The sequence below is a fragment of the Coregonus lavaretus genome (assembly GCF_964263955.1).
Source record: "Coregonus lavaretus genome assembly, chromosome: 12".
Classification (NCBI taxonomy): Eukaryota; Metazoa; Chordata; class Actinopteri; order Salmoniformes; family Salmonidae; genus Coregonus; species Coregonus lavaretus.
Window position 1 is genome coordinate 36640194 of NC_139999.1, and position 21677 is coordinate 36661870.

The following is a 21677-nucleotide window of genomic DNA, read 5'->3' on the forward strand; positions in this document are numbered from 1 at the left end:
GGCTAGCTCAGTGCTGCCCCCTCTCTTTGAGTATCTCAAGTTGAAGGCCGGCCGGGGTACTGCAGGCTGCAAAGGATCCTTATAACTTCTTCTGTGTCCAATTTTTTAAATAATTGGTTCAAGGACATACATCTGGTGAAATAGAAGCAAGTATTGGTACCATGATTGTGTTCTGATTTTTGTTTATACCCATTAATATTGACCATGATCCTGCTTTCGGAAAACATTGCCTGTAGTACCCCGGTAGGCCTTGAACTTGAAGTCCTCAATGAGAGGGGCAAGTTGTTCTCCGCTGGTCTAGAGAGACTAATAGTGATGCACAAACTAAGCCTATTTCAGACATCGCCATCTCCTGGCAGCATTTACCCGCCAGATTCAGTAGCTTGAAATATTAAACTGAACATAATTCATTATGGTTTTAAATTTGATTTTAGTTAGTTTTAGAGTCCAGGATAATAGTTTCAGTATAGTTTTAGTTTTTCAAATGGGTTTATTAATTATTTTATATATTTAATAAAATATTTCATTTTACTAAATAGATTTTTTCATGATTAGTTTTAGTTTCAGTTTTAGTTTACTATAATAACCTTGCTATTGCATGGACAGTGATCTGTCAGTGGAGTACTTCTGGTACAGTGTAGGCTTACTCAGGAAACAGCAGACACTAGAACCATCGCAAACCACAGAAGGGTTTCCCGAGTGGCGCAGTGGTCTAAGGCACTGCATCGCAGTGCTAGCAGTGCCACTAGAGATCCTGGTTCGAATCCAGGCTCTGTCGTAGCCGGCCGCGACCGGGAGACCCATGGGGCGGCGCACAATTCGGTAGGGGAGGGAATGGCCGGCAGGTATGTAGCTCAGTTGGTAGAGCATGGCATTTGCAACGCCAGGGTTGTGGGTTCGATTCCAGTATAAAAAAAATATATATATGCACTCACTAACTGTAAGTCGCTCTGGATAAGAGCGTCTGCTAAATGACTAAAATGTTAAATGTAAAGGGAGCCAGAGTTTTTGATTATGAATCTCGTCATAGATATTGTTTATAAAGTCTTGCACCAGTCCATAGAGAATGATAGAGGCCTCTAGTGGCCAAATATTAGCATGGGCAGCGCCATTGGGGGCTTCCACCATTTTAATGTAGTCAACTGGGTGGGACTTCCAACTTCATTGGCTGATCCCGCCTGGTGACCCTGTTACAGTCATGGGGTGGCAGGTAGCCTAGTGGTAAAGAACGTTGGGCCAGTAACTGAAAGGTCGATGTGCCCTTGAGTAAGACACTTAAACCTAATTGCTCCTGTAAGTCGCTCTGGATAAGAGCATCTGCTAATTGGCAATTTTTTTTTACAAATGGATCAGCCAATTATGAAGAACAAAATGTACTACTTCAAAATGGACTTTGCCTCAATGGCGCTGCACATACTGTCACAGACGCTTTAATGGCACAGATACAAAGATGAGTCCTCTATCTATCTCTATCTACCAGTTAAACTACATTAGCAAACTGCTGAGGATAACAATATGTAAAATGACCTGCTGAAGAATATAACATTACAGATGTCTCATCAGTATGAAAACAGAACTTTGCCACATACTGCATTGACAGAGACAGACATGCTTAGTCTAGATAAAAGTAATGTTAGCTAAATAATTATTTCACTTGCGTATATAAACCTACTGATATCAATTTACTCTGTGGTCACTTATCTGTATGTGACTTATAACATTGCTACTGGATGTCATAACAGAGACAGAGAACAACCTTCTTTATTGATGATCATTTTATTAGGCTCTCGCTACAAAAGCACAGATGAAGCAAGGACATCAGCCTTTGTGAGTGAGCATATTTTAAAAGAGTTGTAGACTACACCTTACCATCCTAATACTTCATTATATTGGTTGTTCAAGGCAGAATCATACATTCTTAGAAAAAAAGGTGCTATCTAGAACCTAAAAGGGTTCTTTGGCTGTGCCTGTAGAAGAACCCTTTGAAGGGCCCTTTTTGGTTCCAGGTAGAACCCTTTTGATTCACGGTTGAACCCTTTTGGAACTCAAAAGGGTTCTACCTGGAACCAAAAATGGTTCTACCTTGAACCAAAAAGGGTTATCCTATGGGAACAGAATCCTTTTGGAACCTTTTTTTCTAAGAGTGTAGTGGAAACAATTCAGTCATTCTCAGCTCTGGGTCACATAGGAATGTGTGAATTTGGCATAGTATTTAATACTCCTCTCCCTCCTCTTCTCCCTCTCCCTCAATGGAGTCGACGCCCACCTCCTCATAATCTTTCTCCAGGGCAGCCATGTCTTCCCTGGCCTCAGAGAACTCTCCCTCCTCCATACCCTCACCTACATACCAGTGCACGAAAGCACGCTTGGCATACATCAGGTCAAACTTGTGGTCAAGACGGGCCCAGGCCTCTGCAATAGCAGTGGTGTTGCTAAGCATGCACACTGCCCTCTGAACCTTGGCCAGATCTCCACCAGGTACCACAGTTGGGGGCTGGTAGTTGATACCAACCTTGAAACCAGTTGGGCACCAGTCTACAAACTGGATGGAGCGTTTTGTTTTGATGGTGGCAATGGCAGCGTTAACGTCTTTGGGCACAACGTCGCCACGGTACAGCAGACAGCAGGCCATGTACTTGCCGTGACGTGGGTCACATTTCACCATCTGATTGGCTGGCTCAAAGCAAGCATTGGTGATCTCAGACACTGAGAGCTGCTCGTGGTAAGCCCTCTCTGCTGAGATCACTGGGGCATAGGTGGCCAGGGGGAAGTGGATACGGGGATAGGGCACCAAGTTGGTCTGGAACTCTGTCAGATCAACATTGAGGGCACCATCGAATCGGAGGGAAGCAGTGATGGAGGACACAATCTGGCCAATCAACCTGTTAAGATTAGTGTAGGAGGGACGCTCAATATCAAGGTTCCTACGGCAGATGTCATAGATGGCCTCATTGTCTACCATGAAAGCACAATCAGAATGCTCCAGTGTGGTGTGGGTGGTCAGGATGGCGTTGTAAGGCTCAACAACAGCTGTGGACACCTGTGGAGCTGGGTAGATGGAGAACTCAAGCTTGGACTTCTTGCCATAGTCAACAGACAGGCGTTCCATCAACAGGGAGGTGAAACCAGAACCGGTGCCACCTCCAAAGCTGTGGAAGACCAGGAAGCCCTGGAGGCCAGTGCACTGGTCAGCCTGTGGAGAGGGAAGAGAGATGTTTCAGATCATTATGGTTGGACAACGACAAGAAATATACAGGATGTACGATAAGGCATCACTAGAGGTTGTTGGAGATTCTCACCAGTTTGCGAGTCCTGTCCAGAACCATGTCAATGATCTCTTTGCCGATAGTGTAATGCCCACGTGCATAGTTGTTGGCTGCGTCCTCCTTCCCAGTGATCAGCTGCTCAGGATGGAAGAGCTGGCGGTAAGTTCCTGTGCGCACCTCATCTGGAACAAAGAAAGCGCTTTTATCTGAAGAAGTCAAGACTGATACACACAAAAAAATTAGGGTTCCTCAAAGGTTCTTTGGGAAGGGTGATGGTTCTATGTGGAACCATACTGACCCAAATAACCCTTTAAGCCTTCCATGGTCCTTTGCAGTTCAAAAAAGGGTTCTTTACTCTTTTAGTGATAATTAAAATGCGGCTGATTATAATATTTGGGGGCGTGGTTTGCGCACAGTTATTTTTGTGTAACCGTAAGTGAGAGTGTCATTCCAATTGATCTAATCTGTTGTGTTATGCTATTACATGTTTGGCACTATATAGAACCATTTGTTTTTAGTGTGTTGCACAGTGTCATCATCATTGTTTCAAGACAAAGTGATCTTACCAATGACAGTGGGCTCCAGATCCACAAACACAGCCCTGGGGACATGCTTGCCAGCTCCAGTCTCACTGAAGAAGGTGTTGAAGGAGTCGTCTCCTCCTCCGATGGTCTTGTCACTGGGCATCTGACCATCGGGCTGGATCCCGTGCTCCAGACAGTAGAGTTCCCAGCATGCATTGCCCATCTGGACTCCAGCCTGACCCACGTGTACTGAGATACATTCACGCTGGTTCAAAAAATAGAAAAGTATATAATTCATTTAAAAAATAAATGTAATTGAGGCAAGTGTCCTAACTTCTCATAATCACATTCCAATAAATGTATAGTAAATTACAACCAGACCATTAAAAAAAAGATGTAATAATGAGACCTTTGGAGTCTAGATGTGTTCTTTTGGGCCGGTTTCCCGGACACAGATTAATCTTAGTCCTGGACTAAAAAGGTATTTCAATGGACATTCTCCATTGACCATGCTTTGTAATCCAGGACTAGGCTTAATCTGAGTCCGGGAAACCTGCCCTTGATGTCTGAATGTGTTCTACACAGAGTCACTCTCAATATGCTAGCCTAGCACCTGCTAGAAGGGTCATAACTGCTGATACCATTAAAAAAATACATTTTTGAAATACCAAGTCAGATTTGGTGCCATTCTGCAGGGACAAAAACATGCTGAGAGACTAAAAATAAATGTAGTGTGCTAAATGGTGTGGTGGATGTTAGCCTACCTCACTGAGTGCAATATTAATAATTAATGTGACATTTCTGAATTTCAGCAAAAATATTTACCTTACATTTATTTCATTTTTCTATAACAGGCTATTTCTCTGATAAATTACACATAACAGCCTATTATAATGATATTATACATAGGCATAAACAAACTGGTTGGATTTGGCCAACACATGCTTCGCCTTTTATATGACTGAATTCACACCCTTTCCAAATTTATTTAGGGAGTGGCTTGGTTTGTGTGGCAGAGCAGTCCATTACAGATGGCTTTCGATTTGCGTGTGTGTTTCTAAATTAGCCTACACTTGTTTTAATATAGATGCCATTTAGGATGTTCCTATAAAAAACGTGGGTTTCAACACTACAAACCATCTTTCAACAAAACTCAACATCAGCACCAACTCTCTAGGCAACTACTAAACGCACGCGCGTTCAAGAATAATAGAACATTCTTGACCTACAAGATCCATGCATCCTTTCTAGCAGCCCATAATCAAAATGTCGACAATGTCATTGCAAATGTACCATAACCACTGTCTCATTATGGAACATCTCACAATTTGTATACCCAATTGTAATAAATAAAAAATTATACTATACAAATATTTTTTTAAATAATGAAATGAACGGCTCACCATTTTGATTGCTTTATGAGGAAAGGTATGATAGAGGCGCCGAAAAGATGAACAGTGCACTCTTCTCTAGACAACAGCAGTGAGGGCGCGGGCCACTGCGGGAGGAGGCGGAGGAAGGGGAGGAGGAGGGCGGTGCTTTCTCATTCATTGAACCAGGCAGCGACACACAGCCACAGCCCAGACTCGCTGACAAAAGACAAAGCATGTTTGCAGATAATGACGTTATTTTTAATTTTATTACTATATTATTATAATTTTGAAGGCGAAATAAAATATGTAGGCCTAATAAACACTGTAGATCGAATATAGCTCAATGAGAGTGAGAAAGTGACAATAATGAAAAAGGGTTAGCAATGTTTTGTAAATTATGTTCTGTAGTCTGTTAAGCCATTACAGAGGTCTAAATAGCAGTAATGGACACACCCTTTATAGAGTGCTTTTTGCTGGATGACACTGCACATAAGCCTACATGAGATACTATAAATCCCATGTGTAGCTCAGTTGGTAGAGCATGGCGCTTGCAACGCCAGGGTTGTGGGTTCGTTTCCCACGGGGGGCCAGTATGAAAAATGCATGCAAGTCGCTCTGGATAAGAGCGTCTGCTAAATGACTTAAATGTAAAATAAAGAAATGAAGACAGGCCTGAGTAAGATGATCAAATCTAACCCCTTCAAAACAAACACACGGCCCCACATGCACTCTATTTTGTAAGTCAATTAATTATTTAGTCCCAAATCTCCTTGAGCTTTGTGTGCTGAACTAAATTCTGTGCCAACAATACAGCCCTGTTCTAAAATGTAGAGTAGAATATCTAGCACCACATTAGACATATCGCCTCTGTCATTAGATGCCATTCAAATACAAAGTAAATTAATTGAGATGGAGAGGATGCAAACCAGTATAAAATCTCACAAAAGACAGCATTTTCATTCAAGTGCATGAAAATACTTTCATGCCAATTTAACATAAAATTGAAAAAGGGTAACAAAATAGGGTTCCATCAAAATAAATATAAAAATTGAAAGGATGAGAAGTTATAGATGCTTGACAGAAATTTGAAGGGGCCAGACTCTTAAAAGGAGTTAATTCATGTATTACAATAGAGTATGACTTTTTCTGCACCAACCTCCTTCTTCTAACCCCCGCTTCCCCCCTAGTCTGCCTGGCCAGACCTCCGCCCCTCTTTGTTCAAGATTTTGCTGCAGTGACGTCGCTCCTCTGCAGTGGATCATGTGACTGATGTGTCACTGTGGTTAGTTACCAGCAAACACATGGCCCCTCAGCTGTCTGCCCTCTCCTCTCCCTGGCCCAACTGTCTGCCACCTCTCTTCCTCTCCCTGTGAATACCCCTCGACACACACACACTCACATGCACACACACACACTGAATACCCCTCGACACACACACACACTCATAATTTCAATAATATCGGACTGAGGGCGAGGGGATTAAGGAAGAGATGGGGGCTGTGTTTGAACGAGACAGCTGCATCAGATTCTCCTGACTGCCCCTCCCTGCTCGTCTGCCTGACTTGCATCCCATCCCAACTCAACAATCACAGACAGATGGACCACTTACACTTTCCTCCCCTTTAGGATAGACTGAAACATGGATGAAACCCCGTAACAAATATCAAGATGTTGAGCATGAATGAGTAAATAGCCTAACTGTGTTCTTAGTGTATATTAGCAGGTGCATACCCATCTTATTTATGGTCAGGAAGAATGCTGTTATGAAGAATTTATTGTATTTTACTCCTATACCATGAATCTGTAGCTACTAATCAAATCAAATCAATTTTTATTTGCCACATGCGCCGAATACAACAGGTGTAGACATTACAGTGAAATGCTTACTTACAAGCCCTTAACCAACAATGCATTTTTTAAAGATAAAAAAAAAAAAGTGTTAAGTAAATAAAATAAAAGCAAATAACTAAAGAGCAGCAGTAAAATAAAATAACAGTAGGGAGGCTATATACGGGGGTACTGGTGCAGAGTCAATGTGCGGGGGCACCGGCTAGTCGAGGTAATTGCGGTAATATGTACATGTAGGTAGAGTTAAAGTGACTATGCATAAATAATAAACAGAGTAGCAGCCGCGTAAAAGAGGGGGGTGGGGGTGGGGGGGCAGTGCAAATAGTCCGGGTAGCAATGATTAGCTGTTAAGGAGTCTTATGGCTTGGGGGTAGAAGCTGTTGAGAAGCCTTTTGGACCTAGACTTGGCGCTCCGGTACCACTTGCCGTGCGGTAGCAGAGAGAACAGTCTATGACTAGGGTGGCTGGAGTCTTTGACAATTTTGAGGGCCTTCCTCTGACACCGCCTGGTATAGAGGTCCTGGATGGCAGGAAGCTTGGCCCCAGTGATGTACTGGGCCGTACGCACTACCCACTGTAGTGCCTTGCGGTCGGAGACCGAGCAGTTGCCATACCAGGCGGTGATGCAACCAGTCAGGATGCTCTCGACGGTGCAGCTGTAGAACCTTTTGAGGATCTGAGGACCCATGGCAAATCTTTTCAGTCTCCTGAGGGGGAATAGGCTTTGTCGTGCCCTCTTCACGACTGTCTTGGTGTGTTTGGACCATGATAGTTTGTTGGTGATGTGCACACCAAGGAACTTGAAGCTCTCAACCTGTTCCACTACAGCCCCGTCGATGAGAATGGGGGCGTGCTCAGTCCTCTTTTTTTTCCTGTAGTCCACAATCATCTCCTTTGTCTTGATCACGTTGAGGGAGAGGTTGTTATCCTTGCACCACACGGCCAGGTCTCGGACCTCCTCCCTATAGGGTGTCTCATCGTTGTCTGTGATCAGGCCTACCACTGTTGTGTCGTCAGCAAACTTAATGATGGTGTTGCAGTCGTGCCTGGCCATGCAGTCATGGGTGAACAGGGAGTACAGGAGGGGACTGAGCACGCACCCCTGAGGGCCCCCTGTGTTGAGGATCAGCGTGGCAGATGTGTTGTTACCTACCCTTACCACCTGGGGGCGGCCCGTCAGGAAGTCCAGGATCCAGTTGCAGAAGAAGGTGTTTAGTCCCAGGATCCTTAGCTTAGTGATGAGCTTTGAGGGCACTATGATGTTGAACGCTGAGCTGTAGTCAATGAACAGCATTCTCACGTAGGTGTTCCTCTTGTCCAGGTGGGAAAGGGCAGTGTGGAGTGCAATAGAGATTGCATAATCTGTGGATCTGTTGGGGCGGTATGCAAATTGGAGTGGGTCTAGGGTTTCTGGGATAATGGTGTTGATGTGAGCCATGACCAGCCTTTCAAAGCACTTCATGGCTACAGACGTGAGTGCTACGGGTCTATAGTCATTTTGGCAGGTTATCTTAGTGTCCTTGGGCACAGGGACTATGGTGGTCTGCTTGAAACATGTTGGTATTACAAACTCAGTCAGGGACATGTTGAAAATGTCAGTGAAGACACTTGCCAGTTGGTCAGCACATGCTCGGAGTACACGTCCTGGTAATCCGTCTGGCCCTGCGGCCTTGTGAATGTTGACCTGCTTAAAAGTCTTACTCACATCGGCTACGGAGAGCGTGATCACATAGTCATCCAGAACAGCTGGTGCTCTCATGCATGCTTCAGTGTTGCTTACCTCGAAGCGAGCATAGAAGTGATTTAGCTCGTCTGGTAGGCTTGTGTCACTGGGCAGCTACTACAAGCCTTTGATGATAAACCATGGAAGAATATGACAGGAACAGTTGAATTTGAATCAATATCCCAATTAAGTGTATGAATGCTGAACAAAGAGAAACTGCATTTAGGCCTAAATATGACAGAAGTCAAACCACATGGCCATATAAAAAACCAAACCAAGTGATGATGATGATTATGATGATGATGAATATGTGTTAGTGATTGTTATGCATGGTTTGTAAGTGGGTCTCTGCAGGGTGTGTGGCAGACAATAGGGTCATTGGTAACATCTGCTAGTAGAACCTGAATATTGAATGTGATTCTCTCTAATAGATCAGCAGGGTTCCAGAGGAGCTGGGTTTCCGTTGGTTGTGTTTATTCATGTACTTATCTCTGCAGCAAGATGCTTTAATACTGTACAAAATGAGTCATGCAAGTCTCTAATGGAAGAGATTTGAGCAACTCAAGTCCATGAATTCCGCTCCAGCCATTACCACGAGCCCATCCTCCCCAATTAAGGTGCCACCAACCTCCTGTGGTTTAAAATCTGATTTCATGACTTTGTGGCTGTGCCAGCTAGTGACAATTCTGCAGAGCTGCCTCCAGAACAAGATTCATGACGAAAACGCTAACCTGCCTTCACGGTGGCTTCTAAACAGCTTCTACCCCCAAGCCACAAGACTCCTGAACATCTAATCAAATGGCCAGTATTTATGCTGCAGTAGTTTATGTGTCGGGGGGCTGGGGTTAGTTGGTTATACCTGGAGTACTTCTCCTGTCTTATCCAGTGTCCTGTGTGAATTTAAGTATGCTCTTTCTAATTCTCTCGTTCTCTCTTTCTCTCTGAGAACCTGAGCCCTAGGACCATACGTCAGGACTACCGGGCATGATGACACCTTGCTGTCCCCAGTCCGCCTGGCCTTGCTGCTATTCCAGTTTCAACTGTTCTGCCTGCGGCTACGAAACCCCTACCTGTCCCAGACCTGCTGTTTTCAACTCTTAATGATCGGCTATGAAAAGCCAACTGAGAGACCTGAGCCCTAGGACCATACGTCGGGACTACCGGCCGTGGTGACTCCTTGCTGTCCCCAGTCCGCCTGGCCTTGCTGCTATTCCAGTTTCAACTGTTCTGCCTGCGGTTATGGAACCCCTACCTGTCCCAGACCTGCTGTTTTCAACTCTTAATGATCGGCTATGAAAAGCCAACTGAGATTTATTCCTGATTATTATTTGACCATGCTTGTCACTTATGAACATTTTTGAACATCTTGGCATGGTTCTGTTATAATCTCCACCCGGCACAGCCAGAAGAGGACTGGCCACCCCTCATAGCCTGGTTCCTCTCTAGGTTTCTTCCTAGGTTTTGCCTTTCTAGGGAGTTTTTCCTAGCCACCGTGCTTCTACACCTGCATTACTAGCTGTTTGGGGTTTTAGGCTGGGTTTCTGTACAGCACTTCGAGATATTAGCTGATGTAAGAAGGGCTATATAAAATAAAATTGATTGATTGATTGGCTACCCAGACTATTTGCATTGCCCCCCCCCTCCCCCCTCTTTTACACTGCTGCTACTCTCTGTTTATTATCTATGCATAGTCACTTTAATAACTCTACCTACATGTACATATGACCTCAATTACCTTGACTAACCGGTGCCCTAACCGGTACCCTAAAATTGCAGATGCTGTGGTTCAAATTTCACTGACTCAAATAAACTAACAAAGAACTCTGTAATATCAAAATAGGCCTACATGTACAGTGCATTCGGAAAGTATTCAGACCCCTAGACTTTTTCCACATTTTATAACGTTACAGCCTTATTCTAAAATTGATTAAATTGTTGTTTTTTGTCATCACACACAATACCACATAATGACAAACCAAAAACAGGTTTAAATTTTTTTTGCAAATGTATTAAAAATAAAAAACTTAAATATCACATTTACATAAGTATTCAGACCGTTTACTCAGTACTTTGTTGAAGCACCTTTGGCAGCGATTACAGCCTCGAGTATTCTTGGGTATGACGCTACAAGCTTGGCACACCTGTATTTGGGGAGTTTCTCCCATTCTTCTCTGCAGATCCTCTCAAGCTCTGTCAGGTTGGATGGGGAGCGTTGCTGCACAGCTTTTTTCAGGTCTCTCCAGAGATGTTAGATCGGGTTCAAGTCCGGCTCTGGCTGGGCCACTCAAGGACATTCAGAGACTTGTCCCGAAGCCACTTCTGCGTTGTCTTGGCTGTGTGCTTAGGGTCGTTGTCCTGTTGGAAGGTGAACCTTGCCCCAGTCTGAGGTCTGTTTTCGCTTTGTCATTATGGGGTCATTGATGAGGACAAAAAAATAAAAAAAATAATAATATTTGAATAAGGCTGTAACATAACAAAATGTGGAAAAGTCAAGGGGTCTGAATACTTTCTGAAGGCACTGTATATGCACTGTATATGCTGACCATACTCCAAATGGCTCTCCTAACTCTTGTTAAAACAACAAACAGGACCAATGCAACTATTTTCACAGGGCTGGGGGAACTGTACAGTGTTACCTGCTGCATCTCTCCCACCATAGGCCTCACACCTAGGCCTTCCGTTTTGACCCTCTCCTCTTCCTAATATATTAATTTATTCATGTATGCTGGATCAGCCCTCCTTGCTATACTACAAATACTAGCGCGCCACGGTGTTTGAGGTCAGTTACTACATCGACTCTTAGCTGTCGCATAAAGTAACATCGCTCTCATCCGAAGATAAAATTGTAGAAACTTTAAAAATGGTGAGTACAGATTACCACAGAAATTTAGAAAGTAGTCTGTTGATTTCTTTATGTGGTGTGCATCTCTCATTTTAGTGATGGTGGTGCTATAGCAACTCATCCATTCCATCAATGTAACTTTACATATCCTAACATTTTGTTGCATACTATGTATATGGCGACATTCAAATTGTTGCTGGAATTTCATATTATGGCTGAAATCAGTGGACACTGATTTATTTGACCACCAGAATATAATAGGATAGGCTATGGTTCAAACTGTCTGCCTATGGAACCCTATTTTCAATTGTAGGTTTATTACGAAATGATACAGTGAAAGTGTATCTCATGTCGACTCAATTAAAAAAACCATTACATTGTCGCTTTGCTGGAAAATGAAAGCTGAAAGGTGATTGAGGTGAATTGATGCCCGTAACATTTGGCGGGCTACGGCGGAGGATGATAAATACACTTTGGTTTCAATTAACCCCAATTATCTTATACTTACTTGTAATTTAATATAATTTGCTATCATAAAATACTGCCAAGTTCAAGTTTGACTACCGAATATCTCAATTTGCGTTTAACGAACCTGGGATAGAAGTTAGAACATTCCAGATCTCTTTTAATCGTAACCTCTTCCGCATTGATGGAATTCGGCGTTTTCATGGTCGTGTGACGTGCACCTTGAAATGTGTTACGCTGAGAAGAGCTTTATTCTAATAGTTAGCATTTTTCACCCGTTTTGCCTGTTTAATAGCTAGTAAGAATACTGTAGTCTATTAATGAGTCTATAATATGCGTTATATAAGAGACTCCTATCTTTGGTGCCTTAGCACGTATGGACGTTTAGGCATTCTGTTGGCATCTCCATCAAATGTCTTATGCAATAGCCGCGGGAAGTAGCTTGGGGGTGGGGGTGCTGCTATATTGGTCAGCTAATACAGGACTAGTAAAGGCCCAATGCTGATAATTATCTGTACAAAACAGTTAATCTGATAATACTTGTGGACAGTGGCGGCTCCTGAAAAAATTCTCAGGGGGGGCAATTTTTCTGATGATTTAGGTGACCTACACACATTTAAAAAAAGATATGTCCAGCAACAACATGAAGACAGGGGCAGCATATAAGTCAATACCAGAAGCATTTATTGACTGATCTCAAAAGTGTTGGCTTACAAAAGCAAAATAAGTTATCACTGTAAAAATAATCAAGGGTGTTCTTTCACATTCCTCAACACTGCATAAACAATATGCATTTCCATAAAACACCTCATCTAATTGTGCCACAAAGTTGACAAGTCCAAGAAAAATACCAGGGTTGGTGGAGCCCTCAGTTTCATCTTTGCCTCGCAAAGCTAACTCAAACACTCCGCAAAACTTCACACACTGGATTAGCCGGCTGAGGATGTGGCGGTTCTTGCTAACCTCATCGTTGTGGCAGCGGACAGTTAGCCTGTATCCCTCATCCAGTTGAGTGGCAATGTTCACTCTCCCCAAAGCAGACAATCTCAAACAGCTATCCATGTGGGTCTTTGACAGCTCATGTTTCTTAATCTTTTCTGAAAGATGGTGCATGTCCGTTACACCAGTCGCTGTCCATGCGGTGCTGTCTGCCGTGCCGCCTTCAGGGTGAAAGAGTAAGCAGGGGTAGCAGAAGACTGCATTAGCTACATCGCAGCCTGCTAGCCAGGTTTTTCGTTCGTACCAATTTTTGGAAAATCCTCGGGTGTAGGACTTTCCCCCTTTAGTAGAAACCTGTTGAATTATTAAATTTGGTCTGGGAGGTCCTAATTGTTTCGTTGCCAATTTATCTTGATTTGTTCGCCGACAAAAAGGAACTTCTTTCAAAGAGACAATCGAGTTGCACTGAACGCTAGCCATCTTGACAGTAGTACGTGAATTGATTGACGCTGCTACCCACTCTTTTCTTAGTTACGTTCATGGTTATGTTACGTATGACGAAAGCGCGTAAGTGCAAGCCCTCCCGGAACCCATAGAGATTGTATTGAAAGCTCTGATATTTGAAAAAAAAGGATTTTACATGAGAGTTTATGAGAGACTTCTGGGGCGATTTTCAACCTGACTGAAATCGCCCCAAAAGGGGCGGGGCCATTTGAAGCACGACTTTAGCCTGATTGGACATTTAGTGGCAGATCAGACGTCTAGATTAGAACACTGATAACTACTGTTGCCGTGATATAATTGATTAGGAAAAAAATCCCTTCCTTTTCCCGTTTGGCAGTGCATCGCCCTAATGAACACACCGCCCCTGCTTGTGGATTGTACAAATACTTGCTTGATATACAGTAGCAGTCAAAAGTTTGGACACACCTACTCATTCAAGGGGTTTTCTTTATTTTTACTATTTTCTACATTGTAGAATAATAGTGAAGACATCAAAACTATGAAATAACACATATGGAATCATGTAGTAACCAAAAAAGTGTTAAACAAATCAAAATATATTTTATATTTGAGATTCTTCAAAGTAGCCACCCTTTGCCTTGATGACAGCTTTGCACACTCTTGGCATTCTCTCAACCAGCTTCACCTGGAATGCTTTTCCAACAGTCTTGAATGAGTTCCCACATATGCTGAGCACTTGTTGGCTGCTTTTCCTTCACTCTGCGGTCCAACTCATCCCAAACCATCTCAATTGGGTTGAGGTCGGGTGATTGTGGAGGCCAGGTCATCTGATGCAGCACTCCATCACTCTCCTTCTTGGTCAAATAGCCCTTACACAGCCTGGAGGTGTGTTGGGTCATTGTCCTGTTGAAAAACAAATGATAGTCCCACTAAGCGCAAACCAGATGGGATGGCGTATCGCTGCAGAATGCTGTGGTAGCCATGCTGGTTAAGTGTGCCTTGAATTCTAAATAAATCACAGACAGTGTCACCAGCAAAGCACCCCCACACTATCACACCTCCTCCTCCATGCTTCACGGTGGGAAACACACGTGGAGATGATCCGTTCACGTACTCTGCATCTCACAAAGACATGGCAGTTGGAACCAAAAATCTCAAATTTGGACTCATCAGACCAAAGGACAGATTTCCACCGGTCTAATGTCCATTGCTAGTGTTTCTTGGCCCAAGCAAGTCTCTTCTTCTTATTGGTGTCCTTTAGTAGTGGTTTCTTTGCAGCAATTCAACCATGAAGGCCTGATTCACTCAGTCTCCTCTGAACAGTTGATGTTGAGATGTGTCTGTTACTTGAACTCTGTGAAGCATTTATTTGGGCTGCAATTTCTGAAGCTGGTAACTCTAATGAACTTATCCTCTGCAGCAGAGGTAACTGCGGCGGTCCTCATGAGCCAGTTTCATCATAGCGCTTGATGGTTTTTGCTACCTGCACTTGAAGAAACGTTCAAAGTTCTTGACATTTTACGGATTGACTGACCTTCATGTCTTAAAGTAATGATGGACTGTCGTTTCTCTTTGCTTATTTGAGCTGTTCTTGCCAAAATATGGACTTGGTCTTTTACCAAATAGGGCTATCTTCTGTATACCACCCCTACCTTGTCACAACACAACTGATTGGCTCAAACACATTAAGAAGGAAAGAAACTCCACAAATTAACTTTTAACAAGGCACACCTGTTAATTGAAATGCATTCCAGGTGACTACCTCATGAAGCTGGTTGAGAGAATGCCAAGAGTGTGCAAAGCTGTCATCAAGGCAAGGGGTGGGTACTTTGAAGAATCTCAAATATAAAATACATTTTGATTTGTTTAACACTTTTTGGTTACTACATGATTCCATATGTTATTTCATAGTTTTGGTGTCTTCACTATTATTCTACAATGTAGAAAATAGTAAAAATAACGAAAAACCCTTGAATAAGTAGGTGTGTCCAAACTTTTGACTGGTAGTGTATGTTTTCCAGTTTCTTGAAATACTTTGCAAATGCAACTTATTTCTATGTGAAAACTAAAATGGTCTATTCATTCCTTTTTAGTAAACACTCTTATCCAGAGCAACTTACAGCAGTGAGTGCATATAGTTTCGTAAGGGTCCCCCGTGGGAATTGAACCCACAACCCTAGCATTGCAAGCGCCATGCTCTATCAACTAATCCACATCATCACATCATCACAAACCACTTGATGTCTCAATGTACTCAATTACTGTATTGTGCATTGTTTTTGTTCATGGACATGGAAAGTCTACAGGTACAAACATGCAGTGCATTCGGAAAGTATTCAGACCCCTTGACTTTTTCCAAATTTTGTTACATTACAGCCTTATTCTAAAATGGACTAAATAGTTTTTTCCCCTCATCAATCTACACACAATACCTCATAATGACAAAGCAAAAACAGGTGTGTAGAATTTTTGCTAATTTATTAAAAATAAAGAACTGAAATATCACATTTACATAAGTATTCAGACCCTTTACTCAGTACTTTGTTGAAGCACCTTTGGCAGCGATTACAGCTCTGTCAGAGTGACCATCGGGTTCTTGGTCACCTCCCTGACCAAGGCCTTTCTCCCCCGATTGCTCAATTTGGCCGGGCGGCCAGCTCTAGGAAGAGTCTTGGTGGTTCCAAACTTCTTCCATTTAAGAATGATGGAGGCCATTGTGTTCTTGGGGACCTTCAATGCTGCAGACATTTATTGGTACCCTTCCCCAGATCTATGCCTCGACATAATCCTGTCTGAGCTCTACGGACAATTCCTTTGACCTCATGGCTTGGTTTTTGCTCTGACATGCACTGTCAACTGTGGGACCTTATATAGACAAGTGTGTGCCTTTCCAAATCATGTCCAGTCAATTGAATGTACCACAGGTGAACTCCAATCAAGTTGTAGAAACATCTCAAGGATGATCAATGGAAACAGGATGCACCTGAGCTCAATTTTGAGTCTCATAGCAAAGGGTCTAAATACTTATGTAAATAAGGTATTTCTGTATTTTATTTGTAATACATTTGCAAAAATGTCTCTAAACCTGTTTTCGCTTTGTCATTATGGGGTATTGTGTGTAGATTGATGAGGACATTTTTTTATTTAATCAATTATAGAATAAGGCTGAAACCTAACTAAATGTGGAAAAAGGGAAGGGGTCTGAATACTTTCCGAATGCACTGTAGATGACCAGCCTATAATACAGTAATGTACATTTACATTAAGTGGTTTGTAAGGATGTTAAATTAATACTGCACAAAAAGTGGTTGTTTTCCATGTTATTTGATCAAGAAAAATATGTAATTCGCCTCCTGAGTGGCGCAGCGGTCTAAGGCACTGCATTGCAGTGCTTGAGGCGTCACTACAGACCTGGGTTCTATGCCAGGCTGTGTCACAGTCGGCCGTGACTGGGAGACCCATGAGGCGGCGCACAATTGGCCCAGCGTTGGCTGGGTTAGGGGAGGGTTTGGCTGGCCTGGATTTCCTTGTCCCATCGCGCTCTAGCGAAGACTTGTGGCGGGCCGGGCACCTGCAAGCTGACTTTGGTCCCCAGCTGGACGGTGTTTCCTCCGACACATTGGTGCAGCTGTCTTCCGGGGAGTTTTGTGTCTTTGCCCATAACTTTGCACCTTTTGATGTAAATGTTTGAGGACAGGGTTTTGTTCTTTCTGGATTCCATTAGAATCACGATCGCAGAGCAAGGCAACAGTTCTTACAATTCCAGCTATTGAATCCTGTAAGACAGTGTTCTTAATTTTACAATTACCTTTTTTGCCAAAGCGAAGATCCTGAAAAAAAATTGGGGCCTGCGCTACAGATGTCTATTTCGGGCCGCTAATACTAGTAAAGGCCCAGTGAACTACTTACGTGAAAATTTGTATTTTTTATTATATATTTTTTTATTTATTCTGATTGTTCAGGGGGTGCTGCAGCACCATCAGCACCCCTACTTCCCTCGGCTCTGTCCTTATGGCCGTCCTTCAAGAGATAGGCCTACAAGGCAAGATTAATGAAGTAGAAAGGGGATCACATTGACAAAATGTACCCAACAGTTCTAACATAGGAACAAACCAACATTACCAACCCATTACAGATATTGTGGAACAGGTTCATCCATATTGAAGTTCCAATGGCCATTTTAAATTATCTAACTCTTTATTTGTGGAGGAAAGTGTAGACATTATAATATTCATAGGAAAAGAACAGACTCAGGTGAACTTTATTAGTTAACTGTAAATGAAGGCTGGTAGGGAGCTTCTTCATCCTTAATCTCCGCTGGTGCATATGGTCTCCAGAATGAGACCTGACAGGGGGAGGGATAAGATCTCCGTCTGAAGTGGTCTTATGCAGATGGATTTGTAAGTCGCTCTGGATAAGAGCGTCTGCTAAATGACTTAAATGTACATTTGTGTTTAAACCATTGTAGCCAGCTGCACCCTTGTCTTTCCATGTTCATGATTAGATTAGCCCTCTAGGCAGCTGCTTTCCAACCAGAGACAAGCACTTTTGATATAACAGTCACAGGTTCAAGTGTACTCGCTGCACATAAAGGCTACAATTCCTATAATGGCATTACTGTTAAATCAATGCACTGTAGAACCTGTATAGTCTTCCATTTTGCAACATGAGACGTCACGTCAACTAGTGTCAAGTTGCTTAGCAACGAAATATGTAAGCACATCGCTTGGTAACGGCAGGGTGAAGCTGGGGCGAGGAAGGGAGGGGGAAGGAGAGGAGAGGAGAGAGTGGGTGGAGGTGGGGGGATGGTTACGTGATTCGTCATGGTCATGCTGCAGCTTTTGGTCCTCTCGCTCTCTCTCTCTCTCACCTCCTGCAGACTGCAGTTCAGGGTGGTCCCTCTTCATGGCATAATTCCCACTTTCTCAAACCCATTTATGCGCTCAGAACAGAGGGGATGATTGTGTGGAATAGCTGCAGTGCTGCAGTGTGGGAAAAAATGCAACCTTACTGTATTTCATCCCAGCCCCCTGCAAATCAAATCAAATTTTATTTGTCACATGCGCTGAATACAACTGGTGTAGACATTACCATGAAAGGCTTGCTTACGATCCCTTCCCAACGATGCAGAGTTTAAAAAGAATAATAGTAACACAAGAGGAATAAAATAAAATGCACAAGAATGGAGCTATATACAGGGAGTACAGTACCAGGTCAATGTGCAGAGGTACGAGGTGTTTGAGGTAGTACTGTGTGTACATGAAGGCAGGGTAAAGTGACAAATCATCAGGATAGATAATAATAAGAGAACAGAGTAGCAGCAGCAAATGATGAGTGTAAAAGTGTGTGTGTCGGTATGCGCGCAAGCGTATACATTTACATTTCAGTCATTTAGCAGACGCTCTTATCCAGAGCAACTTACAGTAGTGAGTGCATACATTTTCATATGGTCCCCCGTGGGAATCGAACCCACAACCCTGGTGTTGCAAGCACCATGCTGAGCTACACGAGACCGTATGTAGTGCATGTGAATTGTGTGGATTTTGTGTGGGAGTGTCAATGTAGTGTGTGTGAGTGAATGTGTATATGGTTTGTATATATAGTCTAGTGAGTGTGCGTAGGGGTCAGTGCAAGATAGGGTCAGTGCAGATAGTTTGGGTACCATTAATTGACTATTTAACATTCTGGCTATTTAGCAGTCTTATGGCTTGGGGGTAGAAGCTGTCTCTGAGCCTGTTGGTCCGAGAGCTGATGCGCTGGTACCGTTTGCTGGACGTTAGCAGAGTGAACAGTCTATGGTTTGGGTGGCTGGAGTTTTTGGCAATATTTTGGGCCTTCATCTGACCCCATGATATAGGGGTCCTGGATGGCAGGGAGCTCGGCCCCAGTGATGTACTGGGCTGTCCGCACCACCCTCTGTAGCGCTTTGCGGTCGAGGGCGGTGCATTTGCCATACCAAGTGGGGGTGCAGCCAGTGAAGATGCTCTCGATGGTGCAGCTGTAGAACGTTTTGAGGGTCCGAGGGCCCATGCCAAATCTTTTCAGCCTCCTGAGGGGGAAGAGGCTCTGTCGTGCCCTATTCACGACTGTGTACAGTGTGATCCAATTAAATTGTGCTCTCTCCTCTTTCTCCAGCGTGAGTGTATCTCCATCCACGTGGGTCAGGCTGGTGTCCAGATTGGCAATGCCTGCTGGGAGCTCTATTGTCTGGAGCATGGGATCCAGCCGGACGGTCAGATGCCCAGTGACAAGACCATCGGAGGAGGAGATGACTCCTTCAACACTTTCTTCAGTGAGACTGGAGCTGGCAAGCACGTACCCAGGGCTGTGTTTGTGGATCTGGAGCCCACTGTCATTGGTAAGATCACTTTGTCTTGAAACAATGATGATAACACTATGGTATCTCCTTAGTCTTGAGCCCCCAGGTAACAGGTATTTCTTTTTACAGATGAGGTGCGAACTGGAACTTACCGCCAGCTCTTCCACCCTGAGCAGCTGATCACTGGGAAGGAGGATGCAGCCAACAACTACGCCCGTGGGCATTACACCATCGGCAAAGAGATCATAGACTTGGTTTTGGACAGGACCCGCAAACTGGTGAGAACTTACATTTATATGATGTCTTACACTCTACCCACATCTCTGTACATTCTGCATCTTTATCCAACCATAATGATCTGAAACATCTCTCCTCCTCCTCTCCAGGCTGACCAGTGCACTGGCCTCCAGGGCTTCCTGGTCTTCCACAGCTTCGGAGGTGGCACCGGTTCTGGTTTCACCTCCCTGTTGATGGAACGCCTGTCTGTTGACTATGGCAAGAAGTCCAAGCTTGAGTTCTCCATCTACCCAGCTCCCCAGGTGTCCACAGCTGTTGTTGAGCCTTACAACGCCATCCTGACCACCCACACCACACTGGAGCATTCTGACTGTGCTTTCATGGTAGACAATGAGGCCATCTATGACATCTGCCGTAGAAACCTTGATATTGAGCGTCCCTCCTACACTAATCTTAACAGGTTGATTAGCCAGATTGTGTCCTCCATCACTGCTTCCCTCCGATTTGATGGTGCCCTCAATGTTGATCTGACAGAGTTCCAGACCAACTTGGTGCCCTATCCCCGTATCCACTTCCCCCTGGCCACCTATGCCCCAGTGATCTCAGCAGAGAGGGCTTACCACGAGCAGCTCTCAGTGTCTGAGATCACCAATGCTTGCTTTGAGCCATGTAATCAGATGGTGAAATGTGACCCACGTCACGGCAAGTACATGGCCTGCTGTCTGCTGTACCGTGGCGACGTTGTGCCCAAAGACGTTAACGCTGCCATTGCCACCATCAAAACAAAACGCTCCATCCAGTTTGTAGACTGGTGCCCAACTGGTTTCAAGGTTGGTATCAACTACCAGCCCCCAACTGTGGTACCTGGTGGAGATCTGGCCAAGGTCCAGAGGGCAGTGTGCATGCTTAGCAACACCACTGCAGTGGCAGAGGCTTGGGCCCGTCTTGACCACAAGTTTGATCTGATGTATGCCAAGCGTGCTTTTGTGCACTGGTACGTAGGGGAGGGTATGGAGGAGGGAGAGTTTTCTGAGGCCAGGGAAGACATGGCTGCCCTGGAGAAAGATTATGAGGAGGTGGGCGTCGACTCCATTGAGGGAGAGGGAGAGGAGGAGGGAGAGGAGTATTAAAGTGAAGTGAATTGATTCACCCTAGTCATATCACTAGCATGCTTATCACTGGTCAGAAGTTTACATGGCTCAGCTTTCCTTATTAGCGTTGGAAATGGCTAGCAAACACTGTCACACATCATAGATATTCATGTTTTCTGTTGGCACCGAAAATGGTTAATGAAATGTGCTGTGGTTGTGTTCAGGGAATGTTATGGTGTTGCAATGGTTTTACTTTTTACGGTTTCATATTCTTTTACACTTCAGCAGTCTGTCATCTTTTGTCTGTTATATACAATAAATTACTGGAGTTTTTTTGCTTCTTGTCTTTCTTTCTTCAATTTATTTATTTTGTTCTTTCTTCACTCACTAAAACTTACCACAGTATTTCTCAAGAAGGAATAATTTGATTGTTGCAGTGTAATAATATTATTTGTTGCCATGGGGCAGAGAGAGAAATGCAGTTGTATAGCTAATATCTTGCTATTTTACACATTTTGCCATGAGGCTGAGAGAAAATGTTGCTGTTTTAAGTTCAGGGATTCTTGAAAGACGGGACAATCTCAA

The 21677-nt window shown here is 43.7% G+C and overlaps 2 protein-coding genes across 2 annotated transcripts; one reads left to right on the forward strand and one right to left on the reverse strand.

Annotated features, from left to right (window-relative positions):
• Positions 1 to 1766: 1766 nt before the first annotated feature.
• Positions 1767 to 5271, reverse strand: LOC311138623 (tubulin alpha chain-like). The gene is made up of 4 exons (XM_084173384.1): positions 5194 to 5271; positions 3833 to 4055; positions 3300 to 3448; positions 1767 to 3193 (listed from the first exon to the last, which is right to left on the reverse strand). The coding sequence occupies exons 1-4, from the start codon at positions 5194 to 5196 to the stop codon at positions 2213 to 2215; spliced, it is 1356 nt and encodes a 451-aa protein (XP_084029510.1). The 5' UTR covers positions 5197 to 5271; the 3' UTR covers positions 1767 to 2212.
• A 6245-nt stretch (positions 5272 to 11516) lies between these two features.
• Positions 11517 to 21425, forward strand: LOC311139027 (tubulin alpha chain-like). The gene is made up of 4 exons (XM_084173861.1): positions 11517 to 11597; positions 19581 to 19803; positions 19894 to 20042; positions 20151 to 21425. The coding sequence occupies exons 1-4, from the start codon at positions 11595 to 11597 to the stop codon at positions 21129 to 21131; spliced, it is 1356 nt and encodes a 451-aa protein (XP_084029987.1). The 5' UTR covers positions 11517 to 11594; the 3' UTR covers positions 21132 to 21425.
• Positions 21426 to 21677: the final 252 nt, after the last annotated feature.